The sequence below is a fragment of the Siphateles boraxobius genome, unplaced genomic scaffold (assembly GCF_051911475.1).
Source record: "Siphateles boraxobius isolate OS27281-9 unplaced genomic scaffold, OSU_SipBor_1 6, whole genome shotgun sequence".
Classification (NCBI taxonomy): Eukaryota; Metazoa; Chordata; class Actinopteri; order Cypriniformes; family Leuciscidae; genus Siphateles; species Siphateles boraxobius.
Window position 1 is genome coordinate 23,974,260 of NW_027509186.1, and position 13,802 is coordinate 23,988,061.

A 13,802-nucleotide genomic window follows, 5' to 3' on the forward strand; every position below is an offset into this window, starting at 1 on the left:
CAATAAATTATATGGTAAATGATTTATATGGTATATTATATTATATTATATTATATTATATTATATTATATTATATTATATTATATTATATTATATTATATTATATTATATTATATTATATTGTTTTTATTCGGAAAGTAAGACAAACACTGAATATGAAAAGTATATTTTGAAATATCTATTTAAAAACATGCAGATTTGTCTCTTTTTTTCTGATTTTTAGAAATTTCAGCTCATTATTTGAAATTTATTTTATTTACATTTTATTATTCCCAGCTGGCTGTAGCAGTGATTACTAATGTTTTTTACTCTAATGTTTGACTGAGATTGTTCGGAGCCACAAGAAAGACATAATCCATTACCTTTTCCCCAGGGATTCATGGGTCAGAAACACATTTTTACAGTCACTTTAAATCAAGCAATCCTGCTGGCCATGTTCTGCAGTAATGAGAAAGGAAAATGCCACAATCCCTAGTAAAAATCAGGGATTTGTAGCCGTCCTCTGGCAAATTAAGCCTTTAACATGACTACATTAGCATTTCTGATGATTAAAAGAAACAAAATACAAAGCAAAACACTTTTAACATCTATTTTTAAACTTTATGCAAAAGGTAACAATTGCAGAATGTTCAATCAAAGCAATCTCTGAATCATATTTTGTAGAATTAGGCATTCCTGATTTGATTTGTTTTGATTAAAAAATGAATTAAAGTTGAAAATGATAAAACAGATGTTCTGATTTTCATTAATCTCTAGCACACATGCTTAATTTAATACACAATTAAATAAAAATAAATAAAAGGTTGGTGTATGGGCAAGATTTATTTGACAGATGATAGGAAACATTGTAATAAACGTTTAATTTATGACTTACATGTTTAAGAATAAGAGTAAGTTTTAAGCTCTCTGTTCACATTGTTACAGTTACAGTAGGCAGTTAGATTTCACTCACACATGTACATGTATAATTTATTACTCATCACATATTTACAATATTAAAATTCATAAGCCCAGTTTTGTGGAAACTCAGTGCAGCTGTTACAACACATTTTTTTCTCTCTCTTGCATTTCTTTATTCTTTTTCTTGAAATTTTGCCAGAATGTTCAGCTTTTTGAACATCACATGGTTCAAAGGTTCGTGTGAAGCACGAGTAGGATGTTAATGTTTATTTCTGTCCTTTAAAAAAGTAACCATTTTTCTGAAATCACATAAATATGATGATGCAACACATCTTGGGTCTAATGTACGTTAGTTTAGATATAAATTGGATTTTGGAAGCTGATTGATGATTCACTGATTTGTTTGTAAATGTTTGTGTGGCTGTGAGATGTACTGTATGCAGAAACAAAATAGATCTATAATTACAGTGACATTACCGGCAAAGGACAGTTGAAGGCAAGATGTAATGATAATCAATTCTGGGTTTCAAAATACTAAATTCAAAATGTTAAACTCATATTTGTGGTTCTAATTTGAAAACTGAAAGAGCAGCTGAATTAATCATTTTATATGGGTTTATATTTCGAATATTGCCATCATTGTGGGGACATTTTGTCCCCATAATGTAGGGTTTACCAGGACACACACTCACTTTATTAGGTACACCTTGCTAATACCAGGTTGGACCCCCTTTTGCCTTCAGAACTGCCTTAATGATTTATAGCATAGATTCAACAAGGTGCTGGAAACATTCCTCTGAGATTTTGGTCCATATTGACGTGATTGCATCACACAGTTGCTTCAGATTTGTTGGCTGCACATGATGTGAATCTGCCGTTTCACCACATCCCCATGTGCTCTATTGGTTTGAGATCTGGTGACTGTGGAGGCCATTTGAGTTTAGTGAACTCAATGTCACGTTCAAGAAACCAGTTTGAGATGATTTGAGACATGGTACGTTATCATAATAAAAAAAGAGGAAAATATTTCAATGTTTGATACTGAAAATGCTCATTATATTTCCTTTGTAAGTCTAAAAAAACTATTTAGGTCATCTGTTTCTTTCATTCAGGTATATTGGCATCCTGTGAGAGAGTCCTGTGTGCAGTTTTCATATACTCCAGAGTACACTACTCTAGTAAATGTTCCACCAAGCTGTGAGTTCAGTAACAATAAGTAATACGTAACGCTTTCCAGAAAAGAACGTTGTAACTTCTTAGTTGCGGTATAGAGCTAGGGCCTGGACTGTAATTGTGGCATGGGTTATGTAGAGCTGGGAGTCTTCTGCTGTTCACACAGTTACCGTAAGTACACCAAGAGTAGGCTATTCAAAGCAGCACTGGATATTTTCAATATCATTATGCTGATTACTTTAATGTGTTGTAAATACAGCTGTTAATCAACTTGTAATTCGATTTTTAAAAAGAACCGATTGATCTTGCAAAACAATGCAACTCTTTGGCAGGACTGCAAACATTCTCCTCCCATCCTGTGGATTAAATCAAAGCGTCTCATTGTCTTCACCTCAGTTAATCTGTAAGCCTTCAAAGGTTGTGAATGTGGACCTGAAGAATGAACAGCTGTAAGGGCCCCTAACAGTCTATGAAGCAAAACCCCTTACAGTGGCTTCAAGGATCACAACTGAGAAGATCATGGACATCTCGAGTCCCAGAACTGACATTCTGTCTATGGAGCCCAGTGCCAAGCTGTTTTGCTGTGGTTTTGTAAGGCGTTGCATCCCTCTGGTATACAGAGAAGAGCTCTACCACATCCTGCGCATGACTGGACCCCTGGTGAGGATTCTGTCACATACACATCATGATAATGTGCTATGCTTGTTCTTTTTGAATAGTGAAAGAGCTGGCAGAGAAATGCAGTGGCTTACATAGAAATTATCCATTCCTGAATAGACCATGATCTGTTTTGGGTACATTTTGTATCATGTCTTCATGTATGTCCATTTGAATACAAATTAATCCTGGATGAGTTGATTCTCGATTGTTAAATCTTGCATCCTGTATAAAATAAATGCTGTGTAAACATAAGCCAAAAACATTGTCTTAAATAGCTTGGAAATTATGTTTAAAGCAGATTTTACAGTATATTTCCAGACTAGATCTGTTAAATTAATTAATTAATTAGTTTAAAATAATTAGTAAAAGTTCTCATGAATCTCCAGATAAATAGGTGCTTTGTTTTTCATCCAAGTGACTGTGGACTTTAATAACTGCAGTCCATGTGAGTCCAGGACTTTCATCTTCATTTTGTGCTAAATATTTCTTTGTTTGTATTCTTAGCTTGTGTGCCGGTTCCTGAATTTCCTCCTTTTCTTTGTGGTGACAATGTTCTGTGGACGTCTGGGGAACACTGTGCTAGCAGGCTATGCCATGGCCTCAGCTGTACGTCTGCTTAAATAAAAATTTCTGCCGGCAAATATGTGTTATGTACCACATTATTGCGATGTGCAATCTTATAGAGCAATGATTCACAAGCCCACACAATGTGTCCGATACATTTATTTTTCAGACTATCAATGTAACAGCTGCAGCTACGGGGTTTGGACTTGCTTTGGCATGCGACACTTTGGTATCACAGGTGTGTTTTCCATAAAATTAGCGCTCCAACTGTGTATTAAAATAATAAACCAAAAGCTTGGACAATGAAATGCCTACTAAGAATCACTTAATGTTTAATATATTTTATTTTTAAAGAATACAAATGAATCATGGATGAGTGGATTCTTGGTTGTTATTACAAGAATAAAATTGTATGATGTCTTGCATTCCATATAAAAATATGGCCATAAATGGTCCTAAATAGCTTGCAACTCACATTAATGGGTTTTAGATAAAGATTCTTTCATGACATTATAGTTGTATGACAGTTTTTTAAAGGTTGATATCCCTAAGACCGTTCTCGCTTAGGCCTATATAGTAAAATAACTGATAGCTCATGGCAGTCTAACATCTTGCCCTCAGACATTTGGGAGTAAGAACCTTCTCCGTGTGGGCATAATACTGCAGAGAGGCATCGTAATTCTGACGCTCTTCTGTTTGCCCTGCTGGGCTTTGCTTGTGAACACCCAGCCCCTCCTTCTCTATCTGGGACAGGACCCCGAGGTGGCCAGGTAAAATGCCACTCTTCAACAAACACTGACTGAACATATTTGTATTGACATTGACTGTTGAATACTAGAGTACAAACCAGTCTGTGGTGTCAGACTGAAAACTAACAGTTTCTCTCTCTCTCTCTCAGGATTGCACAGCTCTATGTGGTTGCATATTTGCCAGCAATTCCAGTAAGGTCCACTAATGGATGATTATGGATTGCATTTCCAGTGCAGTTGAACTCAAATCCGATAATTCTTTGTATACATTGCTGTTCATCGTCATGTTGAGTCTGTCATGTGTCTATATTACAGGCCATGTTTCTGTATCAGCTGCAACTGTCATACCTTCAGAACCAGGTACATATAATGATCTTTTAAGGAAATAAACAACTTACTAACTGCATTAATTTCTTGTATGTTGTTGTTGTAATACTCATGAACCCACTGTATAGGGAGTGATCAAGCCTCAGATGTATGCATCTGCAGTTGCCAATGTTGCCAATGTGATAGTGAACTACTTTCTGCTGTACTGGTGGGATTTTGGAGTTTAGTGAGTATACATATTTTTTCCATATTTTGTGGGGTTTTTTTCATGTGTTTTTCAGTATTTTGATAATAAGATTTGTTTTCTGTGCACTTTCAGTGGGTCTGCTGCTGCAAACACCGTTGCCCAGGTCTTTAATTGTTTTGCCCTGTTTTGTTTCATTCGTTGGCAGAAGCTCCATGAGAAAACTTGGGGAGGTGAGTGTCTATCAATATTGGGGAAGTTACTTTGAAACTTAAAGGTATAGCGGAGGATCTTTCCGAATTTTAGAGAAGACCCGCCCTCTCCAATTTTTTTAAAAATGCACATGCGCAACACTCCCAAGAGGGAAACGCCTATTAAACGTGTGCACGAGAGAGCATGCACGAGCCTAGTTCACCTCGATACCATTTACCATTTGGTCATAAGGCTACTTTAGACAAATTGAGATGTTTACCGTGTCTACGCGGTGCATGACTTGTGCCAGGGCTAGCATCGCTAATCATAGCTTTTACTAGCAGTGATTTTAAATGGATTTCTGCAAATAGCATGACAAACTTTACCTGTCTAGTAGAATCTTCGCCAATGCGGCATCTGTGGGAAGCCCAACCTGTGCTTTTAGTGCACGCCAGCGTGGGAGATGTTCACCCAAAATCACTCTGGTCTTGTTTCAATGTTCAGCGGCCTGTCTCTTCTTTTCATACACTTCGTGTACACTTTTTCTTTTTCGACCCTCAGCCATTTTCAAAGGAATGGCTGAAAAAGTTAGAAACTCACACATAATACACCTGAAAGTGCGCATGCGCAGAAAGCTAAAACTACATAGGGACGAGCACGTACGACGGCCTTACGTAAACATATCACCAGAATGATTGACACTTAGGTGGACCAATAGTTTAGACTACCCACCCGGAAAAAGAAAATCCTCGCTATACCTTTAAGTTTGCCAAACTATCAACTCATATTTAAAACTTATAATTAATCTAGTCAAGCCCTTTTTGGGGAAAAAAGACTAAATAAAAACACTTCAAGATGCTAACAAAAACATAAAACTATTTTCACTATTTTCTTAAATGTTTAAGTTTCAGATTTGTATCTATTCTTTTTCTGGAATAAAATTTGTTTGTTTTTGAATAAAAAAATTCATAGTCTCGATCAGCTTCAAATTTGATAGATTTACACAAAACAATAAACAGACTATGTCATGAATTAAATAAGAGTATATAGTAGAGACGCACGATATACCGGCCACCATATCGGTATCGGCCAATATATGTTCATTAGGGGTGAAGACCCGAAGGGGATAGCCCCTATTGTATCTGTTAGTTTTCTTATTAGGGGGCAAGCACCGAAGGTGCTAGGGCACCTATTGTAATTGTTCATTTTCTTATTAGGGGCCAAGCACCGAAGGTGCTAGGGCACCTATTGTAATTGTTTGTTTTATTTTTCTTCTTCCGTATGGAGTGTCTATGGCAGCCTTTTCAACGGTACATAGGAAAATTATGAAATTTGGCACACTTGTAGAGATGGTCATGAAAAGTAATTGGACCAATTTTGGTCCTAGTCTCTAGACCAATTCTATAGCGCCACCACTAGTTCAAAAATCCAACATTGAAATGGTTATAACTTTTGAACCCTTTAATCTAGAAAAATTAAACGTAGTACACATGATTCCACTCATTATGGTAACCACAATCAATATCTTACATTAAGACTCCACCCATTTCAGTAGTGGCCATTTTGAAAAGTACAGTATTCGTTTTTTTTGCTACTCCTCATTCAAATTTTGTTACGAAAATTGTCTAAGATGAGCCGATTTTTTTAATTCATCTTTTTTCAAAAATTATTATGCCTCGAACTTAACAAGATTGACCCAAAATTAGTTCATAGGCTTTATCTCGGCCAAACTTTGATCAATCTAAACAAAAATTGGTACGCTTCATCGGAACCATGATCTGTGGGGCCATGCTAAATTTGGGAACAGCGCCACCTAAAGGTCATGAGATCTGGAAAAATGGCTTTTTTGGCAAAAATCTTTTGAACAGTTTGTCAGAATATCATAATGTGGTATCTATGGATTCCTTGTGTCATGCCGAATCCGTGGATACCAATTTTGTCAGATTTTGCCATTGGATGTACCACCTGTCCGCCATTTAGAATTTTGTTATAAATTGAAATATATTTTAAATTATTCGACATATCTCTATAAAATTTGGTAGGGATCATCAACAGCATGTCCTGAAGGTACATGAGAAGATTGACCAGAGCGCCACCTAGTGTTCCAAAGATATACTTTTTTTGTTGTCGCAAAAACGCCTATAACTTTTATAAACATTGTTCGAAATGTGATTGCTTTATTTCATTATGTTCTTTGGTTTATGCCAATTCTGACAATATCTCATTTGTCATTTTCCAACAACGGGTTCCAACTACTCCTCCTACAAATGTTGCTCAATTGTGTCCAAAATTTGATCAGATGATCTTTGGACCGAGCCAAACAGAAATGACTGAACGGAGTTTTGATATTCGCTACCATTCACGAGATATTCATCTCCAAATATGACCTAGCCTGTATTTGTATGCTAGTTAGATGCTAGTTAGCTTAGCATACTAATTGGTTAGCATGCTAACCAGATGCCATTATTTCTAATGTGGCTCTTCAGTTATCAAGCTAACCATAAGCTGCATTAGAAATAAGCTATATTAGCATGCTATTCGGGTTAACATGCTTTTGTGTGCTCATTATTACACTGAATCCTCTCCTCGATAGCTTGGTAAGTCAGCGTCCTCTGAGTGGCACAAAATGCTAAACCACGTGCCACAAACCCTGAAGCATTCCGGTTGTGGGCTTGAATCCCGTGTGGCACATGCCCAGTACGCAAGAGATACTGTGGCCTTAAGTGGTGGAAAAGTTGCTTCTGTTCCAGACAAGGTGTCTTTCTGAGAAGGAACTTGTTGAATAAAACATGTGGCACATTTATATAAAAAAGCAAAGTATTTATTTTTTGAAGTAAGGATACTTTGTAAGAACACAACATAAGAATACTTTGGTTATTAAAGTTTCTTTTAAAGAGTTGAAACCAAAGTATTTTTAACTACTTTTTGAGCCCATGCAACCATTGGAACGGCTTGGCCCTGTGATGGCTGCTTGCAGCTATATTTTTTAATGTTTTAATTATCGACCCTATAAGAAAAGTTGGCCAATATATTAAAGCAGATGAATAATGGATTATTTCCTTCAGCTGAGACACTTCAGATGCACAGTGTTCACCATGATGGTTTTGAATTTCTTGAAATATGATTAGAATCAAAAAAGAAAATGCTGTTGAGAGCAACATATACAATACAAGTCTGTCATTCAGGCTACATAAAATTATAATGAGAACATTATAATTGTGTGCTTGGGACATGGCTTTTAATGGTGAGACTTTTGTTTTTACAATCAGGCTCTCAAAAATTATATTATCTGCCAATATATTGATTATCAGTTTTCAAATATAAAGAATTATCGGTTATCGGTATCGGCCCAAGTTTTCATATCAGTGTATCCTTATAGAGTATAGAGAACATAGCAATGAGCAGCAGAATTATTCTGATAAAAAATACCTATAATACTCGATTCCGTGGACACAAATAGTTTTTTAGGCTATCTGTTCATTTGCCTGACAAATCCGAACTGATTCACTGATATTGGGGATATGAGAACTGTCCTCTCTTGATGTCCGATTCATTTTAGTGAGAAGTGTTAGTCCTGTTCATTTTAATTGAATCGGTTCATCATAGACAGTGCTTTCTGTTATGTGTGTAAGAAGTCTGAATTATTCTAGTGTATCAGTTTGTCCTAAACGGCCCTCTCCAGTCTCATATGTATAGCCATAAAAAAAGTAAAGTCTGATTCAATTTCATAAATCGGCTCATCCTAAACGATGCTGTCATATGCGTAAGAAAGCCCAAATTATTTTAGTAGTGAATCAGTTTTCTGTAAACAGTCCTCTCTTTCATATGCATTATGAATTCAGATTTGTTCTAGTGAATTTCTTTTTTCAGAGCTTGGGGAAAATAGTTGCTCCATGGCTAATCTCTTAGGCCCTGTTTACACCTAGTATTAAGATGTGTTTTAGTCGACTGATCACAAGTGAACAACACTAAATACAGGTGTAAATGGGCTCTAAAACAATTTGAGCTAGTCATATTTTGACCACTTCCAGAGGTAGTCGAAAACGCATTTGACCTGGTTGCTTTCGTAGTGTAGACACTCATGTGGTCAAATGTGTTCAAACAATCACAAAAGAGTGCCTACTCTCCACCTACTGACTTAATGTGTAAACATTATGGGAAGTGCACAAGTCAGAAAGGATTTAAACTTTGTTAGCTGAAGACCCAAGTTTGGTTTAAAGACAGTAAAGCATACCCATCACAATGTTCTCTCACCAGCTGGTTTTTAACACGCACTCACAGCGTCCGGCGTGAGCTTCGGAAAAAACGAAAACTTCCTGTCTCCATATGTTTTGTCTTCGTCTCTGGGTGCGTTCATATGTAAATTGGGTTGCACTTTATTTTACAGAGTACTTACCTAAGATAGTACTGGGTAATATAAGGTAACTACATGGGTTAAGGTTAGGTTTAGGGTTACTGTAGGTACCTAGTTTACCCAGTTATTGCAATTACTATAGTACGTACATAGTACGTACATGTGGAAAATTCCATTAGATCGAAAGACCTGAAAAAAAAACATACATTTACCCGCCCATAGACCCTCCCCTTGAAGAAATCAGGACAGAAGTGTTGAAAAGGGACAAAAGAGATGGCTAAAAAGACCAGGTGTCAACGGGAATGTGTGTCCCTCGTCTAGTTCTGATCCAATAGACCAAAACGTAAATACCAGGTGTAACAAGTTTTCCTCCAACAGGGTGGTCTTCTGAGGCCTTACAGGAATGGGGTTCCTACATGAAGCTGGCCATCCCCAGTACACTGATGACCTGTTTTGAATGGTGGATCTATGAAGTTGGAGGCTTCCTGGCAGGTACATTCAAGGGTTTTTATAGTTGACCAAAACTAAAACCATAAAAACACCTTTGTTGCATAAAATAGAATAAAACTTAACTGAAATAAATAAATATTTTTTATTTTATTTCTTTAAGTTATCAAGGCAACATTTCTTACTTATTTAGTTTAACTAGATGTAATAAAAAAAACTAAAACTAAAACTGAAATAACATTAATAAAGCAATACATAGGGCTGAACATTTAAAAAATAAAAATGACAAAAACACAACAAAATTACTAAAATCTCAATGATGCAAAAATAACACTGTTACACTCAGAGTACATAAAATAAATGTTTGTGTTTGTATATTTAACCAGTTTGATTTTACTATTGCTTTTCCGCTGAATTATCCCATTCCCACTGACTCTCCTCATCCCATCAGGAATGCTGAGTGAGGTGGACCTGGCTGCTCAACACGTGGTTATAATGCTGGCGTACATCAACTACATGGTGTGTTTGGATAATCTGAGAATATTCATATTATCATATAAAAGTCACCTTTATCCTTTTCATGATTGTGCTGTTTTTATCATCTCCATCTTGATATTCCAGATCCCATTAGGAATGCAAGGAGCAGCATGTGTTCGTGTGGGAAATGCACTTGGCGCTGGGGAAACAGCTGCTGCCATCGTCACCTGCAAGGTTTCTCTCATCAGTTCAGGTAAAACTCATTTAATTTGATATCAATCATTCCTAAGCTTGTCATGACGCTTAATCATATAAAGCACCAATTTATGTCTTATAAATGTTAATTTTGCTCCCCAGCTGTTATAGCAATCATTCAAGGTTTAGTCCTGGGCTCAACAAAAACAGTCATTGGCTTCATATTCACTTCGGATGAGTAAGCCACTTTCCTTATTATTTCAAGCATGTAAAAAAAAATGTTTGTTGGCTTAAGTACACTTGAACAAATCTGTAAACGCTCTTGTCTAAACATTAAAAATCAAGATTTAACAGAAATAATGTCAACAACAGCTGTTTCAAATTTCCATTGTGATATTTGTTTAGGACTATAGCAGAGCTTGTGTCTCAGCTACTTAACATCTACTGCCCTCTTCAGTTCTTTAATGGAGTATTGGTGAGTTCTGTACAAACTTTTATTCCTCATTTTCCCAGAGACAGTATATGGGGGAGGAGACGGACCACCCATATAAAAATAAATGGGAGATATTTCAGCGCTCAATACAGGCCCAATACATTTTATTTAAAAAAGCCAGTCTCCAGAAACTTTTTAGCAATATTTCAGCTAAAGAAGTACAACTTGTGATACTGCAGTGTCATTTTAATATCATTCATATATACTATTATAGTTTAGTATGTGTATTGTATAGAATAGTATATGTTTATTTATTAGACATTTTAGTTTGATAATTTCGTTTTAGCCTTTTTTGTACTTCAATTTGAACTAAACAAAAATGAGAAAAGTTGCCCTTAATGCAAAGGTAAAACAAAGGTTTAAATATTTTTATATTTTAGTTTACTTAAGTTAAAGTGTGTTTTGCTTCGAAGAAACAAACAAAAAAGTTAACGATAATAATTGTTGTCAGATTATATTGCTGATTTAAATTATGATATATATAATCATGTGTATTTATATGAATGAATATTCATATAATTGTGTGTATTTATATACATATTTTTATATAGTTATATTTATCTTGTCAAATGCAGTAGTGTTTTGAATCAAGTGTAGTATTTTGAAGTATTTTATTTCATTATTTCATTTCATCATTGATTTCAGTGTGTTGGCATGGGCATTCTCATTGGCACAGGGCAGCAGAAGATAGCTGCTATTGCTAACCTCTTTGGCTACTACTGCATTGGACTCCCATCGAGCATTGTTCTGATGTTCACGGCCAAGTTACAAGTTGCTGGTTCGCCTTGTTACAACTAAATGCATCATATTGACATCTGTCACAATTACTGATGTTTAATTAAAGAAATGATCAGGGAACCTTTTAATATATGATTTCTCTCCCGCTCTTTCAGGCTTTTGGCTGGGACTCCTCATTGCGGTCTTTTTGCTTGCAATTTTTTTTGTTGTGGCCATTTTCAAATTAGACTGGAAGAAAATTACCAAAGAGGTAGGCATATCAGACCTATTAAACCTGGACCTTTCTTCTAATTATACTGCTCATGATCATGTGATTAGTTGTTGACTTCTGTGACTGAAAGAGTTTTTTTTCTCTTTGCAAGGCAATTGAGCGTACAGGAAAGAGTGCAAATGGAACAGTGACCCCTGAGTTTTGTTCGAATCGCAACAGCTTCTATCAGGTGGTCCTGAATACAGAGGTATGTTGTTAATTTTATAGTTTTCAATTTATATAATCAGTAAAAAAAAAAAGTATGCATTATTTTACAACAATTAATTACAAAAATAACATGCTAAAAATGTATGCATTTAATTAAGTCAACCGATTTGTACATCGGTACATGTATTTTTAAAGGAATAGTTCACCAAAAATTGTAATTGTCATTTTCTAATCCTCGTGTTGTTCCTTTGATAACAATGACTTTCTTTCTTCATAACGGTTTTGAATGACATGAGGGTGAGTAAAATGATTTTTGGCTGAACTATCCCCTTAAAGGGGCATTCGGCAACCCTAGCTTTTTTTTCGCTGATTTTCACTTTTGTTGTTGCATTTTTTCTCAACGAGCTCCCTCTACAGCTGTGAGGCGTATATTTCACAACAATGTCGTAAAAAAAAACTCACTTGTGGCACCCTCCTCCCCGTTTTCTACCGCTGCTCATGTGCATTTGTTATTATCGGAGCCGGCCAACTTTATCGTGTGGAGCTATGTCTACCGAGGTGGGTAATACATCATACACATTGAGGGCGGCGTGTGTGTTTATGTCGAATTGCCATAAAGCAGTTTGTGTTTCTCGCTCGTTCCCGCTTCTCACGAGACTTCCTTTTTCGAATATACCGGGACGTTAATCCTCATGTTGCAAGGTTGGTTTTCCGCCTAGGAACGTTGGGGGGAGCGAGGAAAGTCACCATTCTCACCAGAACAGGTTATTAAACCATCCAAATGATTTCTAAATGGTTTTATTAAGTTAAAATAGTTGCCGAATGGTCCTTTAAGATACCCTTTTTTAAAAAAATGTGGCACCCATGGCACAGTTAAAACACTTATATTGGTGAAATTGTGTCTCACTGTATCAGAATGGGAATGGATACATGGTTGTGAGCTGTCATGATCAGGACGAGGGGCTCAACAGTACTGTGGTACATGAGGAGCCAAACGTGACACGCGTGGAGGAAAAGCCCACAGCTCTGCTCTCTACCTCCCAGCTGATCCTCAGGAGGGGTCTGACCACCCTCGCTGCTCTTCTCATCCTAGCTGTAGGGATAGCCATCCATCTCATTGTGCCTTTACCTGAGGTGTCTTATGGTGCCGGTGCAAATTTTACTTTGGTCTCAAACTTTACCACAGCCACTCCCATTTATTCAACAAGTATTGTTTGAAACTAGGACCCCAGGTAGATTCACTGTGAACATTTTATATCTGTAAGCTGTGAGAGGCAACAAAGAAATTGAATTTAATTAGAAAAATAAAAAACATTTTTACAGTGGTCTCAGCCACTATATTGTGACCTAGACAGATGATCATATTTTTTATCCTCAGTGCATTTGCTTTGTCCACATCATTAGGCTGAATAGTAAGAAAATCGATCAGCTTAGAAGAAAAAAGGTCTGTTCCCCAGTGACACAGTCGTATAATCTCTTCAGTTGACATTTCCTGTCTGGCGTCTGCTGGAGAAATACTGCTAAAAAGAATATATTCTACAAAGCCGCTGTCACATACAGAAAGCTGTATTATTAAACATGGCAGAACTGTGAGAACATGAAGCAAATGCTGCTTGAGGGGCCGTTCACACAGAATTCGATTTTCGTTTTAAAAACGCAAGTTGCAGGGCTGTGGAATAATAAATAATAAAAAAACAGCGCATGGCCTAGTGATGTGTTTATAAAAAGTCTTATTTTTACTTGAGCGCCATATTTTTTGCATTGTCATGCACAAGCTGTAAAAAAGCTTCTTTTCAGTTATTTTCTATGTAAACATGTGACGTGTCCTAAAGTCCTAAAATGCAGCGGGTAAGTAAAAAAAAAAAACTCTCTAGGCGTAGCGTTTTCTTCCATTTAGGGGCCATTCATACAGAATAGGTTTTTGCGTTGGA

General features: G+C 36.3%; 1 protein-coding gene across 1 annotated transcript; it reads left to right on the plus strand.

Moving 5' to 3' along the window:
* Positions 1 to 2,221: 2,221 nt before the first annotated feature.
* On the plus strand, positions 2,222 to 13,802 carry slc47a4 (solute carrier family 47 member 4). Its single transcript, XM_077208308.1, has 17 exons — positions 2,222 to 2,733; positions 3,238 to 3,339; positions 3,467 to 3,535; positions 3,919 to 4,067; positions 4,196 to 4,238; positions 4,362 to 4,406; positions 4,502 to 4,599; positions 4,693 to 4,790; positions 9,482 to 9,595; positions 10,002 to 10,069; positions 10,172 to 10,280; positions 10,385 to 10,460; positions 10,628 to 10,697; positions 11,361 to 11,493; positions 11,609 to 11,703; positions 11,816 to 11,911; positions 12,787 to 13,802. The coding sequence occupies exons 1-17, from the start codon at positions 2,593 to 2,595 to the stop codon at positions 13,087 to 13,089; spliced, it is 1,809 nt and encodes a 602-aa protein (XP_077064423.1). The 5' UTR covers positions 2,222 to 2,592; the 3' UTR covers positions 13,090 to 13,802.

Coding starts and splice junctions, on each gene's coding strand:
- slc47a4 (XM_077208308.1), top strand. CDS start 2,593: ATGGACATCTCGAGTCCCAGAACTGACATTCTGTCTATGGAGCCCAGT. Junction 4,407..4,501: donor TGTCATACCTTCAGAACCAG/GTACATATAATG, acceptor CCCACTGTATAG/GGAGTGATCAAGCCTCAGAT. Junction 4,600..4,692: donor TGGTGGGATTTTGGAGTTTA/GTGAGTATACAT, acceptor GTGCACTTTCAG/TGGGTCTGCTGCTGCAAACA.